This window comes from Triturus cristatus, chromosome 4_1 (assembly GCF_964204655.1).
Source record: "Triturus cristatus chromosome 4_1, aTriCri1.1, whole genome shotgun sequence".
Taxonomy (NCBI): domain Eukaryota; kingdom Metazoa; phylum Chordata; class Amphibia; order Caudata; family Salamandridae; genus Triturus; species Triturus cristatus.
Window position 1 is genome coordinate 859933790 of NC_140585.1, and position 21492 is coordinate 859955281.

At 48.7% G+C, this 21492-nt stretch overlaps 1 protein-coding gene across 5 annotated transcripts in view; it reads right to left on the reverse strand.

Annotated features, from left to right (window-relative positions):
• Window positions 1-21492, reverse strand: part of TASOR2 (transcription activation suppressor family member 2) — a 1022580-nt gene that overhangs the window by 477493 nt on the left and 523595 nt on the right. For all 5 annotated transcript variants that reach the window (XM_085653577.1, XM_085653574.1, XM_085653576.1 and 2 more), the window contains exon 16: window positions 10735-11671. In XM_085653577.1, the coding sequence (XP_085509703.1) occupies window positions 10735-11671 (937 nt within the window). The remainder of the gene's footprint in view (window positions 1-10734; window positions 11672-21492) is intronic.

Genomic DNA, 21492 nt, shown 5'->3' on the forward strand with positions numbered 1-21492 from the left:
AAGAGCGACGAAAGGAGCGCCTAGGAGGGTGTGACTGCAGGGCTCCCATAGATTTCGCCATATCAGTGTCCTTCATTTTTTCGAGGGCATCATCTACCTTTGGGCCGAATAGGTGTTCTTGGTCAAAGGGATGATTTAGGATGGAGGCCTGTACCTCAGGTTTGAAACCGGATATTCTCAGCCAAGCATGGCGACGGAGGAGGACGTTAGTATTAATGGCCCTGGAGGCTGTGTCTGCTGCATCTAAGGCACAGCGTATGGAGGTGTTAGTTATTGTCTTACCCTCTTGAATTAATTCATTGGCCCTATTTTTGTATCTTTCCGGGAGGTGGTGCATTATGGTTTCTAATTCATCATAATGCGCCCTATCGTATCTGGCCAATAGCGCTTGGGTGTTGGCGATACGCCATATATTGGCTGCCTGTGACGCAGTGCGCTTTCCTGACGCGTCCAGTAACTTTGACTCTTTGTCAGGTGGTGGTGCTTCGCCTGACGCCTGGGAATTTGACCTCTTTCGTGCAGTGGAAACCACTAGGGAATCTAGGGGCGTTGGCCCTTTGATATAGGCAGGATCTGTGGGGGCAGCTTTGTACCTTTTTTCTATGCGTGGGTTAATGACCCTGGCCCTGACTGGGTCCTTAAAAACCTCTGGCGCATGTTTTACCACCCCCTTGAGCATAGGTAGTATGGAGGTAGACCTATGTGCGGTATCAAATGTGTCGAGGAGGAAATCCTCCTCCACTGGGTCAGTGTGTAACTCTACCCCGTGATAATATGACGCCCTCTGAAGTAGGTGGTGGAAACCTAGTGAGTCTTCCGGTGGAGATGGCCTGGAAGGATAAAGGTCATCTTGTGGGACGTCTGGAATATCTGGGTTATTGTAGTTGTCCCATGGGTCTGGGGATCCTGTAGGGGTGGGGTCTTGGGGCACATCCCCTGGATCATGATATGGGTCCCCCTGATCATCATCGTCTGGAGACGGGGTCGGAGCGCGATGAGGTGGGGGTGGAGGTGGCGGAGGGGGTGGAGGAGGTGGGGAAGGTATTCTGAAAGGGGAGGTAGCAGAGTCCTTCCTCTTTGGAGGTGGAGGCAGAGCCGGTTTGTCCAAATGTCTCTTTTTGGAAGAGAGTGCCAAATGTCCAGTTTTTGGATCCTTAGTAAGAGTTTTTTGTAAGGGATCCGGTGTAAACAGTTCCTGTGACAATGTTTGTTCCGTCGGCGCCGAGGTCTTCGGGGCCGATGACTTTTTAGCTTGTCCGTGCCGTGCTTAGCACTGGGCTTGGGAACCTCCGATTTCTTGGTCGGTGCCGAGGTGGGCTTCGGCGTGGAAGTGTCGGTGCCGAGGGCCTTATGGGGTTTGGTCGGTAACGAAGATGGCGTGGGTACGGAAGTGCTGGGTTTTGACACCGAGGACTTCGATGCAGAGCTCGGTGTCGAGGTAGAGGCCGGTTTCTTTTTCGGTGCCGAGGTGTGTTTGTCGGCACCGCTGGAAGGCTGGCTCGAGCCCGAGCCGCCGGAAGGCTTATTTGGCTTTTTAGTTTGCACACCTTAAAATATCTAGGGAAATTAAATTCAAGAAGGAAAATATTACTTACTTGAAACTATTGGCTTGCTGTGCAGTAGATTTACATGTTTGACACACTCTTGTCAACTAGTACTGGATGAGGAAGTTGCAAGTTGTTTTTCTACGAAGTAGAGGTTTTGGTTTCAAGGTGACGAGTCATCCCCCTTGAGACCCACATGCACACCAGGACAACGATTCCATCTGAGATTGTTTTTAACTCAAAGAGTGAGTGAAAGTTTGCGAAATGAAGGGAAGCAGTCCAGTATACATCTACAAGACCTTACTCCTGCCGAGCAGCACGACCCCCTCACTTACCGTTGTTTCACAGCAATGCGCTCACATACTGGAAAACACGCTCTTAGATAGACCAACAACCCCTGCATTATGCCCATAACACACCAGTACATTGTCTACCGATGAATGTAGGTCTACTTCCGTCAGTCAGACTCGCAACCTGGGAAACAGGAGGGATTTCATTGATGGGGGATATGTTCGAGGTTGGCTTCTTGATGTCTCACCAAGACTTTACTTTGACCCATGGTCTGCCAAACAGGGCAGTGTCAGAACCAGAGATACGTTCCTTTGTTCAGGCAATATATGAGCTGGGTATTGGCAGGCATCTGGTCAAGTGGCTTTATAAAGGCTTACACACCCACTTACTTGCATTGGCACCCTTACAGGCCCATTGGCAGGAAGAACTGGGTTGTGTACTACTTGACAAGGAATGACGCTTTCTCCTTGAATACCCAAGTATGATAACTCGCAATTCACAATTTAAATTTATACATTTTTCACTCTCACAAAGGGCTTATTTCATGCAACTGAAAGTTCTCAAACTTTTCCCAGCGGCTTCTACAAATTGTCTGAGGCAGACTCTGCTGATTTGTTGCATATGTTATGGATATGAGATGTGCAGGACACTCTTTCTGAACTTTTGGGGGTTAACCAATGGAATCCGGTGGACCCCGGTCTCTTGGGATTGTATCCTTGCCCCACAAATTCTAAAAGTATGATAGGATTTGTGGTATTGTCATTCCATTTTGCCAAGGGTCAGATCATCAGACGCTGGAAGTCCCCTCATTCTCCACTTATGGCAGCTGGTGAGCTGAGGTCATACGTTGGGGTACAGCTACGGGTTGTGCCCTACGCAGGGAAGACTACCGTGGTCTCTGGAAACAGCCTATTCCCTTCGTGCGGGATGATCTGTTCGAGACCTTCAAGTCCCAGAGCGATGATGACTAGTGTTATTTTCCTCTGTTTTTTCTAGTTCACCTGACCATCAACACGGATGTTATTCCACATTGTATCGGGTCAGTCACTTTTTTAACTCCTACTGTGGCTCATGCATATGTCACCTTTTCAATTGCTGTCTTTATGCGATGTGCACAGCCCATGGCAAGTTAGGGTTAGTTGGGGGGGGGGGGGGGTTTGTTCTAAGATTCGTTTGCCTATGTTTAATTTTCATATGGTTTCTTTTAATTGCATGCACAGTGCTCCTATATGGTCCGCTATATTAACAATGTTATATTTTGCTCTAATTGTGCTTGACAGATGTATTTCCCATACGATCATTCAGACCTGAAACGTACCGTATGGCCAGATTTACATAATACACATCTTTTTTTGTTCAAAAATTTAAATACATTTGTTTGAAAGAAGAAAAAAATGTCTTACAAGAGCACTGAGAACATGTTAAAAATGTATGCATAGTAATGAGAAACATCTGAAACATAAGCTTGCATCCTGGAAGATGGGATGGTGCTTATGAATCTACAGCACTACACACTACAAACCAATAGTTACAGGTAAGTAACATTTTCGGTGTGTAGCTGTAGATTACATGCTTTGCACAGAACTAAAATCAGTGCTATCTCCCTAAATGTAGATTCGAGAAAATGACGCTGATGTTTGCAAAAATGTTCTAAGAATTATTTGACCGACCTGTGCTTCTTGCATGAATGTCTACCCGGTAATGCTTTGTGAAGGTGTGCGATGTGGACTATGCAGCTACTTTGCAGATGTCAGTAAGCCGTATAAATCCAAGGACTGCCAAAGCGGCTCCTTTTTTACAAATGGCATGTGCTCTAGATACAGTGTGAAGCTTTGGCATTACAGATATGAATAAACTTCACTATCAATCTTGAAAGCACAGAGTTGGAAATATGATTATAGAAACAGGAGCTTAGCAAAAGCAAGAAATAGTTATTTGTTTCCCTTATATATTTGGTACAATTAATAATGTAATACATTAGTGCTCTTTTTACATCCAATGTGAGTAATGCTCTTTGTGCAGCCAGATGAGGTTGGGAAAAAGAGATCAGTAGGTCAAGAGTTTGACTAACATGGAATGGGGAGACAGCCTTGGTCAGAAAGTGAGCTTGTTCTTTGTGAATCCTTCTGAATGTGAATGAAAAGTTCCTCTCTACTGTCAAGGATTGCAATTCACTAACTGTGCAAATAAGTAATTGTGAAGGTTACTTTCCATGAGCAAAATTTAATGTGACAAGAATGCCACGGCATAAAAGGGGGGGCCATGAGCTGTGGACATAGGTAGTGTTCCTGGTGGGATAACTATTTTAAGACCCTTTATGAATCATTTCACGATTGGCATCTTAAAGACAGAACAAGGTTGTAGGAAAGTGCCCCTTTTTGCATGGTCATTCCCTAACTTTTTGTCTGGTGTCTGATGCCCTTTGACTAAGTGTGACCTGGATCACTGCCAATGAGGTTCCTAGGCCCTTGGGGCTTCCCCAAAACTGCACCATTGCTCCCACAAATGGTAAACCTCTGGCACACTTATAGGTGCCTTGTAATAGGCACCATTGGTACCAAGGGCCTTGTGACCAGAGAGGGACCCTTAGGGATGCAGCATATATTGTGCCACCCTAAAGGACCCCACACCTAACACCTACACACTGCCATTGCAGGCTATGTGTTGTGGTGTAGCTAAACTAAAAGAGTCGACATGGCGCACCTTCCAGTGGCATAGGTAAGTCACCTCTCTGGCAAGCCTTACAGCCCTTAGGCAGGGTGCCCTATACCACAGGTGATGGCATAGCTGCATGCACAATATGCCCCTACAGTGTCTTACTTTATTCTTGGACACTTTAAGTGCAGTGAAGCCACTTTGAAAACATGGTCTGGGAGTTCGTCAACACAAACACCACAGCTCCATGATGGCTTTACTGAAGACTGAGAAGTTTGGTAACAAACTTCTCAGCATAATAAACTCACACCGATGCCAGTAATTGAATTATTATAAAATGCCCTCTGAGGGCATCTTAGAAATGCCCCCTGAAAAACGACCAACTTCTAGTGTATTGGCTGGCCGGTCCCTGCCAGCCAGCCAGCCGGCCACCACCAGATATGTTTCTGGTCTCATGGGTGTAGTGCCAGAGGCACTCCCATATATTGGGACCACGTGATAACCTTTGACACCATTATTTTATTTGACTTTAGGTGTCATTAAATGTACCACATCATTTTTCCTGCATGTTCACTTTTCCTTGCAAACTTATTTCGTGTCTCCTTGTAGTTTTAGAGAGGGAGTGCTTTCACAGAGTAAAACAGCCTTGCCAGGAACAGAACGTGTGGAATGTGCATTTGAAAGCATGAGAGAGAGAGGTGTGGCATGTACTTCTCGGTCTCGGAGTGTAGTGTTATATGCAGTGGTGCTCAAATGTGCATTATGATGTACATTGGAAGATGAAGTGTGTAGTGCTATAGGCAGTGGTGCACAAATGTGCATTGTGTTGTACATTGGGAAGTATTATGAAGTTCTTACTATTGGCTTTGACATGCCCTCATCTTGAATTCTGACTCTGTCTGGCTTGAGCTTTTCCGCACACAGGCAGGGCCCTGGTTACTCAAGTTGTTTAGGCTATTCACGTTCAAGGTTGTTTTCTGTACTTTCAGAGATTGTTTTCAAGCTTTGTTAAGATAAGGGGCTGGAACATGTGAGAGTGCAGAAGGATACTTGAGAACTCTTTTGCCTTTGAAATGCTTGCATGGAGAGTGGCCAACTCCAGTAAGTTTCCTTGGCGCAGAGGAGGGCCTCTCGGAAACTTCTAGTGTACTTTGAGATTATAAAACTGGGATTTGTTGACTTGGAAACCGAGATTTGTTTAACCAGAATGGAGATGGACGCGTCTACCACAGTGTAGCAGAACATGGCTTGCTGAGTCTCTTAACCTCGGCTGTAAATCCCCCAGTCTGGAGTGGGCTGAGATGTAGTGTTCGTAGCCTGTGAGGTGTTTTATTTTTGATTATTGACTTTGTCATGTGTGAGTGTGTCTGTGTGCACATTCAAGTTTCCCATGGTTATAGTCATCTGAGGTGTTTTCATTATGATGTGTGAGTGTGTCTGTGTGCACATTCAAGTCTTCAGTGGTTATAATCATCTGATGTATTTAGTGTATATATCTTTCTGATTTCTTGCGGTGTTTTTTATTCCATGCATTTAACAGTTGTATTTGCTTACTTATAAGTGTGATATTATTTCTTTCTTTTTTTCTCTCTCTCTCTCTCTCTCTCTCTCTCTCTCTCTTTTTCAATGTTGTTCATTTGACATCTGGGAAAGCCTTTTTGTTAGAGAGTGTTGCACAACTAAAATCCCAAGCCTTATTCTGAGAACTGTCTTTTGATGTGCCTCATTTTATGAGAGTGAAATCCCTTTCCTGGTGTTTTTATTTCTTTGCCATGTTTGTACCTCCATGTGGGAGGGCGGTATTTTCTATTATTTGGGAGAGCAAAGCAATACAATGGTTGAGGGCCTTTATGCTCACGGAGGTCAGAAAAAAAGTCTGCTCTGGGTGGAGGTGCTTCTGACCTGCCCCTAGCAGGAACAGCAACACTTGGAGGTGATCCTCAAATGCTCTTACCTTGTGTTATGCTGATTTGGACAGCTCCAACTAGTGGAGATGCCCATTCTCCTGTCCTAGCCCCAGTTATTGGCAGCAGTAGAGACGGGAAAATTAGTAAGCAGAGTAGGAGTGTCCACCTTGGCCTGGCACACCCCTAAGGTAGCCAGGAGCGGAGGTGAACCCCTCTCTTGAAAATTCTCCATTTTGGTTTAGAGAATTAGGCACATTAGGAATAGGGATGTTACCCTCTCCCCAAAGCGTTTAGTCACCCTAGGGAACAGTAACCATTAGCTATATCCCCCCCAACTTCAGTTACACTCCTTATGTTTAATATTTAAGGGCTATCCTGAAACATGTTCCTCGGATTAGACGACCTATGAAGAAGAAGGACCGAAGACCCGTGCAGCATTGGAGAAGTAGACAATAACGGACTTGGCCCCAGCCCTACCAGCCTGGCTCCTCCTCCAGCGACCCTTTTCCAAGAAACCCATTCAGGATCAGGAGATCCGCACCAAAGCCTGCGGAGATGGTCTGCAATTAAGGACTGACAGTTTCTCCCATGTCCTTACGAGGACTAAAGCCTCTTTCAAAAAGTCATAGGTAAAGCCTGCACATATGACAGCGTAAGCCCCGAGCCATTACGCTCACTGACGAAGAAGGGTAAGTGAATGTACTCACCCTCTCAAAAAAAAGGTGATCTGAAAATTAAAGGCCTCCCTCTCACACCACGGTCCAGAAGAAGGCCACCTGACTCGTAAGAGCAACCCTTAGGACAAAACCCCACCAGGTGCTGTGGACCAATCACTAATCCACTTACGCACCACCATATCTTTTAATCATATCCCTATCCTGATCAATTAAAAGTCTTCTATACAGGATAGGAGATATTTTTAATCACTAGACACGCTTCACAACTGTGAACCACCCAGACAGTCTCCCTCCTGGTGCAGATTAGTTAATCACTTGGAGAACTGAACCCTCAAGTGATTACAACATGATGATGACACTACCCACCTTACCACACGAGCGGAGAAAAAATATATGCCGTGCACTGTGAAAGTGTGGTTGAGGATCTCAGATACAACATATATGAGGCTCTGATTCATTGACACTAGTGATTCATTCCCCTATGATTAAGAGTCTATCAACATTGGAAGCTAAAGGAATCTCTAAGTCTTTTTCTCTCATATTGATCTAGACAAACTATCAAAGAGTCAGATGGTAGCCGAACTCTGATATATAAGGGGTCCTCCTGTTCCGTCTTATATTTATTTGTGACTCTTGGAGCTACCTCCCTTTTTTTAAAGGGTCTATGAAATTTGCTGCCCGACACTTGATCATGCTCAAGCATGAGCAGAAACTGAACCGACCTCTCAGGCTTAGTGTCTTAAAAAGAAAGTCTCTTTAATAACATGCAACTTCACAATATGGTTTTCTGCAGTTCTCTGGACTACTGTGCGATACATTGTTGTGTGATCTGGTTGCGATCCCTTTACAGGCTAAGGCTTGAAAAATGGAACTTCCTAGGGATTCACACTATAATAGTGCAGGGACCATCTCCATCCTCATTTAGGATGGACTCATGGTAAGGATCATGTGGATCCAGTACACGCTCATGGTCCAAGGTCCTGCATGGTGACTGTTATGGAGAAAGAAAATGCACTGGTGAGTACACTGAAGGTTTAGCAGTAGTGTCTCTACCTTTTGGGTAGGGGGAAAGTTATGAGTTACTTCAATATGGGAGAGTGGCTTACCGGGCCATGATGGCAGCTGCCCAAGGATAGAGCTCTGGACTGTCAGCCCCATTGCTGACTCAATCCAGGCGCTGGGCTCAGTCCAGACACCCAACTGGCCCAGACCTGCATGCCAGAATTCGAGGAGCTGAGCTGGGACTACCATGGAGCCGATCGCTCGACGTACTGGGCCTGGGACAAGGACACCGGCGATCGCAGCCTGACCCACATTCCCACACGCTGACCCTCCTGGCCCCTGTCTGAGACCGGCTACAGCCCGGGGTACAAGCAAGGATGTGGTCACCCCGCATGGTGATCCACCTGGACCAGACAAGCATATGACGGGCAGAAGGGCCCTAAGGATGAAGGCAGGTGCTGGATCCTTGGAGGGCCTCACAGCCTGCGGACCAGGTGGCGCACAGCACCTGGATTCCTGGCTCCCCCTCTCACTGACTGTCTGGAACCACGGCGGTGAACAGCTGCGACCGAGGCTGCATGCATCACCCCTGGGCAGCAAGGGGGAGAGTCAGACACCCCCTCCCCCAAGAGCCAATCAGGGTCTACTGTTTTCTGTCTGCTTCGCATTTCTCCTGACAATGCAGTGCGCCCTCCACGCTGGTGGCATGACGAAAGACCAACCGGGAGGGGGCAGTTGGCGGCCAACCCTCCCATCCCGCAGCGAAGACCACTGGGGGCAGAAGCAGTGCCCACTGCAGGACCAGGGATTGGAGCAACCAGGCCATGGACTCCCAGGCCCCATTGAAGGTGCTGACCTTGGGGAACACTGTGCAGACCGGGGAATCTGCTGAACAGTGGGGGGGGACCCCCCCCCCCAACAGACTGTTAAGCCCAGTAAAAAAAAAACAAGGCAGACAGACTGCGGGAGGAGCGACTTGGCTCTCCCCCACCCTCAGCTGATGGCAGCCACGCTGAGCACCCTGAAGAACAGCCACCAGCACAACACCATGCCGCTGGATGGACTGCGGCAACTGGGAGACCCACTGACTGGCGAAGGCCCCCACGGACTGTTGCATCAAGCTAAATCTCTTGCAGTAAAGAAGGACTTGGAGAGAGCGACTTCGCTCCTTCTCCATAAGGACAGCTGCTCCACAACATCCTCTGCCCAACAGGCTCCTGAGGAGAAAAATCACCACCAGGACGCTGCGGATGACAGGGGAGGGGGGTCTCCCCGCAACCCCCGAGTACCTCCAAACAGCTTAATCCACATCCGGAACGGCGTAGCTATGATCTGTCCCTCTGGAACAGCTGAGTTCCGACCTGGACTTAACCCGCCGACCAGTATTAACTCGCCCACCTCCCCTGTGGCAGGCCTTCAAAAGGACCCACCCTCTGCAGTACCTGGAAGCAGAGCTGTGAGTAGGCTGCACTCGAACATGCCCAGACAGGTATCACTAACCCCGTGCTACCAACTCTGGCACCAGATACGCCTGCAAGGGAAGCCTAACAGCAGCCCTCCCATAACATAGCGAAAAGCTGGACGCAGCCCTGGAAGCAATAGGAAGCTTCCGCATCTGGATGGAAACCAAACTAGGTTCCCTAGAGGCTGAACTGGGCTTTCTCCAGGACGACCACTGCAAAGTAGCTGAAAAAGTGACAGAAGGGGAGAAAATGCTGGCTCAGATACAACCACAGAGAAACATCGCTCCATTCAAAACCTGCAGAAACAAGTACGAAACCTTGAGGAAAGGTCATAGGATGCGGAGAAGCCATGTCCGAATACTTAGCATACCTGAGGGGATCGAGGGCCATGACCCACTGACATTCTTAGAAAACTGGTTCTGTTCCTTTGTCACACCATCTGACCTCACCCCTTTCTACTCCAAGAAGAGAGCACACTGGGTACAAGGACCACTGACAGGGAGGGGTCCCACACATCTTTACTACCAACAACAGCTTGGACACCTCAAATGGCTTCAATTAGGTGACCTAGACCCTCTACTGGTGATGCCACAAACAGTAGACAACCTGATCTAACCCCCATAACCAACGGAAGGAATTGGGTGGCAGTAAGGACTGGACCGGACTGTGGCAATTACTCCTGTCATTCCTTCAAAGCTGGGCAACTCCGATCACATCTACAACTTTCACCTGCTCCCGACCCCTTTCCACTCAATAACTAACTGTGACACTCTGTATGGGCGCACCGTCATTTGCGGTAGCCTCTTCAATTTACTCTTTACGCAAACTGTTAAAATGCCTTTTCCAAAGTGTCCATTTGCTTGCAATGTTCCTTTCTGTAAATAAAAATTTGAAAAATAAATGTCAGCATGCAGCAAGGACACAAGATGATGCCCACCAGTTAGCACTGGGTGCTGTTCAGAACACAAAAGACAGAGATGCTAATAGATATTGCATTCTAAAATTGATGAGTTGCTTACATTCAAGTTACTGCAAACACATTTTCTGGCCATGAGTTAGTTATTAGGAAAACGTCAATAAAATATTGAAGAAGAAATTTTTATGTTGATGTTTGTTTCAAAGAAATTAGTAATGCTCAAAATGTGCAACACAATAGTTGACAAATTAAATAAAAAAACATTAGCCCACCACTTACCCATGCAGAGCTCGATTGATCGTTTTCTCTAGCGGATCACTAGTGTATTTGCTGTCACCATGGAAGAGATAATCTTTTTCCCAATTAAAAGTCACTTTAACCTTTCCATACCGCCTGAACACAGTACGTGGACAAACAAATCCCTTATTTTGACCAATAATGCCCCTCTTCCGTTTCTCAGTCAAAAACTCTGATTCCTTTGGTGAACCTGCAGTGTCCTCCTGAGGCCTGAAGGGCAATACTCTCCCAATGGGAGCCCCTTCCTGCCAGCCTTTGCCCCGGTTTCTTGTGTTAGATGGTGGGACCCCTTTAAGAAGTTGACCTCTTCGTGCATGTTCTGCAGTTGATGAAGCATAAGAGTGTTCAAGAGCTACTTTTTTGGGAGAGGCAGAACCTGGATGCACCTTTGAAAAAGATCCATGGCCTCTTGCGGACCCTTGCCTTGTATGGATTTCTTCAGCTGAAGTGTTATTTTCTAATTCAAGATTAGTCGCCTGCGGAGATTTACAGAGACTGCTGAGAATAGGACTGCTGCCCTTAGGAAGTTTGTTTGCCCTTGAATATTCATGATCTGAAACAGTTCGTGCCAGTTTCTCTCCCAAGAGAGCCTGCTGCTCCTCTATTGATAAGTCTTCGCCAAAGGTTACTGCACCATAGGCTGACCCCGAGCTAAGAGCTAGATCTGCGAGCAAATTAAGTGCATGTGATTCATACACATTTAATCTCTGAGCTAGAGCACTCACATCTTCTGCACCTGCTAACAGCTCATCTGGCAAGCTTTTCCTGAAAGCCTCTCTTTCCACAGAGGATTTCACTACTGCTTCAATAGTTTTGCTTAAAGAGTCGCCATTTTCCAAAGCTGCCTTGGCAATAAGAGCTGCTTTTCTGTTGAGGGGCTTGTGTTCACCAGCCAACTGTTTTTCATTAGATTTCTTCACTAAAATGGTAAATAAGATCATCAGAAACAATACATAAAGAATAATTAAACACAATACATTAAGGCTCTCATTACAACAACACTCCTACTTCAACATCTGGGACAAGCAGAAAAGGCTTCCCCCAGCCGAAGTAAAAGAAAGTCTGGCCTCCGCCCCCCTCCCCGCACAAACTCCCACAGAGGGCTAATAAACGATTGCCTGCAATATTGCTCCAAGGAGAAAGGAAAGATGTGGGAATTTGGGCCTTTAATTTCACCAAGGTGGAAAACCATGAGGAATTGGACCTAGTATTCTTTGGTCCATGTATTATTCCCCATTTAGGGTGGAATAACTTGTAAACTCCAATAACTAATGGGGGATATAAGCCCGACTTCTTAAGTCCGATGCCAGTATCTTTCAGCAGAGGTAATAGAGAACTCATAATGAGGGACAAAATATTTAAAGCCATAAGCGATATTTTACTGATGTGATGTGTCTGTGCATGTACAGTCTGAGTAGGCATGCTGTAGAGTGTGGATGCTTTGATGCATGTATGACAACCTGGTGCTCGTGTAAGGGGTGAAGCCAGGGAGTTGGCTACAGTTGGAGGGAGAATGGAGCCCTAACAGTACCCATCTGCTGTGAATGTAAACTAAAGGCCTAACATAAGTAATGAGTGTGGTGGTAAGGAGTGTGGTGGATGGCCTGTATATTATGTGCTAAAGCATTGTTAGTTGTATGCTCACTCCGCTGTTCGACCTAAACAGTTTCATAAACAAGATAATGGGTAACTCTAATTGTTCTCTCATTAAAACGCTCAGCCACCTGGTCTTCGACAAGGGTGTATACCGGGGACACCTCGCCCCTAGGGAGATCTCCCGTACCTGATTTCTTTGCCTATGTTGGGAGGCAGTTTGCAGTTTTGGGTGGGGTGGGATGATATTGCACAACCTAATTGGGAGGTTAGTGTGGGTGGGGGGTTTGGGACTAGGGTTGTAGCACAGCAGAATTTTGTTAATTGGTCAAGCAGTATGTGTCAGCTACTAGACAAGATTGGACAACCCGCTCGGGACAACGAAAGATGGTCTTTTCAAACTTATACACCAAACAGATCGGCATATTTTAAGTTAATTCATCAGGGTTATGTCGGGTGTTTATATAATGAATATTGGATATATTACATCAAACGTACATGTACACACTAAGGTTATTAACGTGGAATATTAGAGGTCTGAACGACCATAGAAAGGTTAGGCTTACTCAGGCATATTTAATATGACACAAGATGCTGCTTTCTGCAGGAAAACACCTATCTGACGCATCCCACAGTAAGCTGCATCACAGATATTGGGGTGAGATGTACGCCACTGGGTATTCCAACTTTGCAAGGGGAGTTGCTATCCTCACGCGCAGAGGATTGGAATGGAAATCTACACATGCACACTTTGACACCGAGGGGAGATTTGTCATTCTTAAAGGTTCATTATGTGGAGTGGAGATTGTATTTGCGGCTATTTACGGCCATACCACAGACAAACCAGATTTTTTCCATAATGTATGGGCACAAATAGCGGGGCTGGGCTGTGACGCTATTATTTGGGGAGGAGACTTCAATGCCATTCTAAATGAATCCTTAGACAGAAAGGGAGTGGCACAGAAACTGCATCCCCGCACAAGTGAAGATCTTAACTCTCTCATTCAAACAAACGACATGGTAGATATATGGAGAAACCGCAACCCAGATAGCGCAGTGGGATCCTGTATCACCTCACACCATTATGCCTGATACAGGTTGGTTTCCCGTGACATTTCCATGTGGACCTTGGAGGTGTGTCTTTTGCCGCGCACCATCTCTGATCACGCCCCTATTTGTTGAAGCTAGAAATCCCGGCTCCAGCCAAAACCCCTTTTGCATGGAGGCTTCCCACCCCTCTAGCCCTGCTTGACCCTGCCTTCCGGGAGGAAATCAGGAAGGACATCAGTGACTATTTTACTGACAATAAGGATTCGGTTGAATTGGTGGGTACACTGTGTGAGGCCTTTAAGGTTGTCATAAGGGGATGTTGTATTGCTAAATAGGCGGGTGTATTGAAGTCGATTAGACAGAGGTTCCAGACACTTGCGGCACAAATCAAAGATAGGGAAACTAGTTTTTTCAACACTGGCGACCACTTAGCCTCACTTAGAGCTCTCCTTTCTGAATACACTGGGGAGGCGAATCGAGAGGTGAAATTCTTGGGGAAAGATAGTATGGCTTGAAGATACGGGGAGGGTGACCGTCCTGGCAAAACACTGGCAGCCATGCTTGGGCCCCCGAGAGACTCTGCCCTCATCACAGAATTAAGGAATGAAAAAGGTGAACCGATTAGAGGATCGCAAAAGATACTTGATCACCTTACAGACTTCTATTCTACTTTATATTCCTCTACTATCCTAGACATGAAGGAGGAGCTGCATACATATTTAGAATCACTAGAATTACTCTGGCTAGATACAGCACATAGAGAATATCTAGATGAACCATACATGATTGAAAATATAATTCAGGTCATTATTAGCCTCCCCAATGACAAGGCCCCGGGCCTAGATGGCCTGACCACTTCCTTTTAAAAAACCTACAGAGCATTAATAGCCCCACAGTTGTTGGAAGTATACCAGGAATCGCTCGATACTGGTCGTCTCCCAAACACGATGCGCGAAGCAGGAATATTAACGTTGCTAAAGCCTGACAAAGATCCCACTGTCGCCCGCTATCTCTTATCAATGTCGTCAATAAAATGTTCGCTAAATTAATTGCCCCTACTTCCCCTGATTGCTAGGCCGGACCAATCTGGTTTTATCCCAGGTAGATCAACAGCCTGAAATCTGAGAACCTTCTTTGCCCTACTTCATTATTTAAACCCTGAGACTCCCGCAGCAGCTGTGTTGCGAGACGCAACTAAAGCCTTCGATTCACTTGAATGGCCCTATTTATTTACCATCTTAAGCAGACTAGGTTTCAGCCCGGCATTTATAGCTCAGATCGGGCTTGTATATGCTGGCCCCACTGCCAGACTGCGTGTAAACGGTCTATGAGCAGAGAGTTTTTCTATCACTAGGGGCACAAGTGTCCTTTGTCTCCGCTCCTCTTCGCCATAGCCATGGAACCCTTTGCTGCTCGGCTACGTCAACATCATGCTAATAGAGGGGTGGGGTTTTCCACAAGAGGCCTGTTAATCTCGCTATACGCGGATGACATAACGCTATATATTAATGATCCAGTGGAAAACACAACCCCCATACTCCGCGAAATAACCAAATTTGGTGGACTATCTGGGATCCAAATTAATTGGTCCAAATCCCCATTTATACTGGAATATCCACTCAAATGGGTGGACGGTTGTGAGAAAGTGCCCTCTTTCTGCATGGTTGCCCCCACTTTTTGCTGAAGTGCTTTGACTGAGTGTGCCCTGAGTTCCTGCTAAGCAGGTACCCAGGGCGTATGTGCTTTCCCTGAAACTGCATTGAAGCCTAAACCCTATCGGTATCGGTTCTGTCTCTCTGTGTCTCTCTCTGTCTCTCTCTCTCTCTGGCCGCATATTTCCCGGGCTCCGCCAAGCCATCGAAATACCCTTATATTATCCGCACATCTGTGCTCACCTCTTGACAGAACCTGTGTTGCCATCGGAACCGGAGTCTGCTGTGGTTAATTTGAGCCGTTTTTTTGCCCGGATTGGCAGCCCACATTCAACGCAGCTGATAATCAAAGCGGGCAACGGGCCCTCCGTGGTGGAGCTGACGGCGGCGCTGGAGATGGCCCGTGGGTGCTCATCTTCCGTCAGGGCAATATAGTACAGAGGGGGCTGTGTTGGGCACAGCGAAAGATTGGGTAGCCTCGAGGGACAGCGGGTGAGGCCGACGCTCGAGGAAGAAGAGGCTGCCCACACAAATACATGTCTTAAAGGGGCGGCCCCTGCCGAAGCGAGTCTGGTGGAGTGCGCTACTGGCTGGTGGCACCGACGCTTGCGGCGGGGCCTGGATCAAAGTCGCCACAGTGGAAGCAGGTGAAACACGAGTGGGACTGCACTCGACTGGATGTGAGCCCCTCTGCCCCTGACTTACTGTGCTTCCCTCCGCCCCTGGTCAGCAGTAGAGAGTAATCCTCGGGCTGTGGCGGCGAGAAGGAGCCGGCTGCGGCCATTTTGTATACCCCCGCTGCAGCCACACATCCGAGGACCCAGGCTACGATGCGGAGGTGAGGAGGTCTGGGTCCCCAGCGGCTAAAGTGACTAACGGGCGAGTTGCTCCCGGGGCTGGCGCTGATTTCCTACTTAGACTCGCTGAGTGCCACTTGCGAGACTGCTGGGTGGAACGTGCGGAGACCCTGAGGTACCGGGAGTTGTTGCTCTGGGGCAGAGATTGATATATTTTGCTGCGCGGTGGTGGGACGCATGTGCTCAAGCGCACACAAGCGACCACACGAATCAGGACTATGTAGCTGGATCAGTGCCACTGCCGCCTCTCTGAATTGCAACACTAGACAGATTGCAGGGGCGAGGTGACAACGCGGAAGATAGCAGGACTAATTGACAGGTGCTTGCTGGTGGCAGACCTGACCGATACTGACCTTGTCTGCCAAGCTGCTGCTGTGTGCATTGAAGTTGAGACTCTTGGCTGTTGCAGATTGTCGCACGCTCTACGAACACAACTTGTGAAGAAGGAGGAGCTGGAGAGATCGAGGGCCATCAAGCCAAGGAACAGGTTCCTCTGAGTGAGTAGCGGGGTTCCTCCCTCCCCCCCACCCACCCCTGCACCCTCAACTGTGCAGAGTGTCACCTAATGACTGCTGTATCGTATGACTAGGGAGCGTCAACTTTATTGGCAGCGAGCTTAACGGACATAGGCGAGGTGTGTAGCACCATGATTCTGTGAGAAGCGGTGACGCTGGAGTGAAGACATACCATCCTCGTGTCGCCATGGGAAAGGTAGATAAGTCGCATCCTAAGCTCCACTTTGAACGACGGAAGGCCAGGAACCGAGAGAAGGACTACAAAGAGGGCCCGGACGCGCACGAAGATGACCCGGTCCCAACAGCAGGAGACATTCGGGCTATATTGGCTTTGATGCAAAAAAGCTTACAAAAGAGCTTGTTTCATATTGACAGCAAGATAGACTCCCTGGCACTGCACATGGACCATCTGTCAGAACGCATGGATAAACAGGCGGTGAGACAGGACTTGACGGAACGCTGAGTCAGGGAAGTGGACGAAGCCCAAACAGAACTTACCTCAGAAAAGAAGCAAATGGGGAAACTGCTGCTCTCTCTACAGGATAAAGCAGAAGACCTCAAGGCTTGCTCCAGGAGAAGTAACTTACGAATTACGGGCCTTCCGGAGACCACCAACGTGAGCAATATGGAACTTTCTGTCGAAAAGCTACTGGAGACATTGTTTGGTCGTGACACTTTTTCCGCAATGTTTATAGTTGAACATGCGCACCGCTCGCTAGGTCCCAGGCCTCTCCCTGGAACTGCAACAAGGCCGATCATCGCAAAATTGGTAAATTACAGAGGCAGGGATGCAGCGCTGAAAGCAGCACGAGAGAAGCAAAGACTTCATTAAGAGGGGTCAGAAATCTCGCTGTACCCGGATTTCACGGTACAGGTGCAGGAGGCATGCAGACAATTTGCGCCGTTGAAGAAGCAACTGCGGGAACAACAACTGGACTACGCCATGCTGTACCCGGCGAGCCTACGATTGAATAGACAGGGGCATCTTCATTGACCCTAAAAAATTACAAAAAGCCCTGAAGGAGTGGACAAAGGACAGAACCTGCCAGAAGTCTTCGCCTACCCATGGGGAAGCTGCAGGAGGCAGCCTAGACGAGCAAGACTGAATGATGATTCATTATGTTTAGTAGATAAGTCATTGCGGGGTGGGGGCAGACATCTGCAAAGATTAACCGTGGGCAGAGGTTTACTGGAGAAGTTAGCGCAGATTTTTGAGAAAAGTGTATATGGTAGCTACAAAGGCATTAAGTTACATACAGTTCGGTATAGTATTCTCCAGAGATATGTAAAGCTGAATACCCCTTTGATGGAGAGTTATATGGTTCTGGTATGTCTATATTACAATGTTCGTTGGAAGCACATTACTTGCTTGATGGCGTACGACTGAACAGTCACACTTGGTTTTCCAACTGGTGTGCAGGGCTCAGGCAACATCTGCCCCTGTGTGCACCACAACCTGGAATTTTTTCATTTTTCTTCCGGTTTGTTGGTTGGAACAGTTTTAGATGAACAAGCAGTAGAAGCAAAGAGTTTGTTAGCGGGATTTCGCCAAGACAAAGTTGGGATATGCATGGTGTGAGAGGGGGGGGGGGGGGGGGGCTCAGAGACACGTTGTAAGTCTTAGCTATGAAACAGAGAAAACAGTACTGACTAGGAATGAAGTAATTTGCTGCATAGCGGTGCTGAAAATCACACAAGCGTTAGCGATCTATGGTAGATGGGTCTTATACCCAATTACTTGACACACAAGCATTGGCATAGCCAATAGGTCTCGCCTTTGGGACCTTATAAGTGTTTAGCCATGCAACAGTTGCATAACTAAATATTTATAAGGTCCCAAAAGCGAGACCTATTGGCTATGCAAAGCGGCCGTGCGGCCGCGAAAGTGAAAGTAATCACATGCACTGTAGCTCTAGGCTGGCCTGGTAGCACTTTTTGGAGCCCTCTCAATAAGTCTCGCCAGACCAGCGCATGCGCTGGGTCAGGCGAGACCTAAAAAACAACCCAACCAGCTTAATATACTGGACCTGGAATGTTCGAGGGCTAATTGACTATAGAAAGTTGAGGAAAGTTCTGGCATATCTCACCAGGCATAATATTGATATTGCGCTAATGCAGCAATCCCACCTCCCGCCCAGTAGCAAAATGCTAATTGCAAGGGATTCCCCGGTAACCTACACGTGAATGGGTTCCTCACCTTAGAAAAGATACCCCAGCAATACCAACCCCGGAGGTGGGCCTGCGAACCAAGATCACACCAGAAAGTCCTGGAGAACAGAACGGCCAAAGTGGCCATCTCTCCGGACTTGGCTGTCCTGGCAATAGTGCTTGGCGAACGTGTGCAGTGAAGCCCACGTCGCCGCCTGACAGATGTCCTGCAAGGGGACTCCCCGTCCCAGGGCAGTTGTCGCCGCTGTGGCCTGGGTGGAATGGGCTCGCAGCCCAACAGGAGGGTCCTTTTTCGCCAAAGAATAGCAGAGTTTAATACACAACACGACCCATCGCGAGATGGTGCGCTTGTGCACAGCTTTACCCTTCTTCGCACCTACATATCCAACAAAAAGTTGGTCGTCCACCCGGAACTGGTTTGTGCAGGCCAAATAAAATGACAGCGCACGTTTTGGGTCCAGACGGTGGAGCCTTCATCTTTTGAAGGATGCGGAGGCGGAAAGAAGGTGGGCAGAGTGACAGATTGCCCGATGTGAAAGGGAGTCACGACTTTAGGAAGGAAAGAAGGACGGGTCCGGAGGACAACCTTATCCGGATGAACCGAAAGGAAGGGAGGCTTAGCTGACAGAGCCTGGAGCTCACTCACCCGCCTAGCGGAGGTGATAGCCACCAGGAAGGCAGTTTTCAGAGTCAGTAGACGAAGTGGACAGTTGTGAAGGGGCTCAAAGGGAGCGCACATCAGAAAAGTAAGAACAAGGTTCAAGTCCCACTGAGGCATTACGAATGGAACAGGAGGGAACATATGAGTAATGCCCTTGAGAAAACGGGAGACAACAGGGGACTTGAAAAGAGAAGGCTGATCAGGAAGCCTTAAGAAAGCAGAGATTGCAGCAAGATAACCCTTCAAGGTGCCCAGAGCAGAGCCCGGCTGGGCCAAAGAAAGAAGAAAGAGGAGAACCTCAGAAAGAGGGGCAGAAAGGGGATCCACAGCCTTTGCTGTGCACCATGCCACAAATTTGTTCCACCGGCAGGCGTATACCGTCTTTGTGGAGGGACGCCTGGCTGCCAGAATGACATCACAGACTTCAGGAGACAAGTCAAATGGCATCAACTGCCGCCGCTCAATCTCCACGCATGGAGGTGGAGGCTGGACAGGTTCGGGTGGAGAACCGTGCCCTGCTGCTGCGACAGAAGGTCCTCCTGAAGAGGCAGTCGTATCGGGGGATCGATGGACATACTGAGTAGCTCGGGATACCAGTACCTTCGTGCCCAATTCGGAGCCACCAAGATGAATTGGGCCTGGTCGCGTCTGATCTTCTTCAGCACTCTGGACAGAAGTGGTATAGGCGGAAAGGCGTAAAACAGACCGCAACTCCACTCGCGACAAAAAGCGTCTCCGAGCGAGTGCCGCCTTGGAAATTCCAACGCGCAGAACTGCTGACATTGCGCGTTCTCTTCGGTGGCGAATAGATCTAACCAAGGCTCTCCCCACTGCAGAAAGAGACCTTGCGCCACGTCCGAGTTCAGACGCCATTCGTGATCCATCATGCACCGGCGGTTGAGTTTGTCTGCTCTGGCGCTCAGAGGGGCCGCCAGATGTTGAACCACCAGGGTGATGCCCTGATATTCCAGCCATGTCCAGAGGCGCAGAGCCTCCTGACAAACGGTCCACGACCCCACCCCGCCCTGTTTGTTGCAATACCACATGGCTGTGGTGTTGTCCGAGAACACCTGCACAAGATTTCCCCGGACAGAGGGAAGGAAGGCTTTCAGTGCAAGTCGGATCGCCCTCAGCTCCAATAGGTTGATATGGAGCCGAGTCTCCGCCGGAGACCAGAGTCCTCTGATCTCCGCCTCTCCCATATGGCCCCCCCATTCTAGGAGGGACGCATCCGTGACTACGACATGCTCCGGTTGGGGTAGGGAGAGGGATCTGCCGCTGACCCAATCGCGATTCGTGAGCCACCACTGCAGCTGGTTCGCAGTGCCCTCCGAGATCAGGACATGGTCGGATAGGTTGCCGCGATGCTGGGCCCACTGAAACTTCAGGTCCCACTGCAGAGCCCGCATCCGCCACCTGGCGTGAGGTACCAACAGGATGCAGGAGGCCATCAGCCCCAGAAGCCGCAGCACCAACCTGACCGAAACCCAGGACAAAGGCCAGAAGATGAAAATCAGGGCCTGAATGTCCCGGACCCGCTGTTCCGGCGGATAGACCCGGAACTGCGCCGAATCGAGAACCGCTCCGATGAAAAGGAGCTTCTGGGAGGGACTCAGGTGCGACTTCGGCACATTGATGGAGAACCCCAGCGAGAGCAGGAGGTCGGCCGTAGTCTGGAGGTGGGAGACGACTTGCTGGGGCGAGCCTGCCTTCAACAGCCAGTCGTCGAGATAGGGGAAGACTGGAACCCCCGATCTGCGCAGATGAGCTGCGACCACCGCCATCACTTTCGTGAACACCCGAGGGGCACTGGTGAGGCCGAAGGGAGCACGGTGAAATGAAAGTGCTCCTGACCCACCGTGAACTGCAGGTAACGCTGGTGGGCCGGCAGGACGGGGATGTGAAAATAAGCGTCCTGCAAGTCCAACGCTACCATTCAGTCTCCAGGGTCTAGGGCAGCCAGAACCTGAGCTAAAGTGAGCATCTTGAACCGGTCCTTCCGGAGGAAGGCGTTGACGCTCCTGAGGTCCAAGATCGGGCATAGGCCCCCTTTGCCCTTCTTGGGAACCAGAAAGTAGTGGGAATAACAACCATGACCTACTTCTGGACCAGGAAGGCGCTCGACGGCCTCTTTGGCCATGAGGGCCGAAACTTCCTCTCGTAGAAGATGCAAATGATCCCCCGACATACGGTGGTTCAGCGGTGGCATGGCTGGAGGGGTCGTCTCGAAGGGGAGGGAGTAG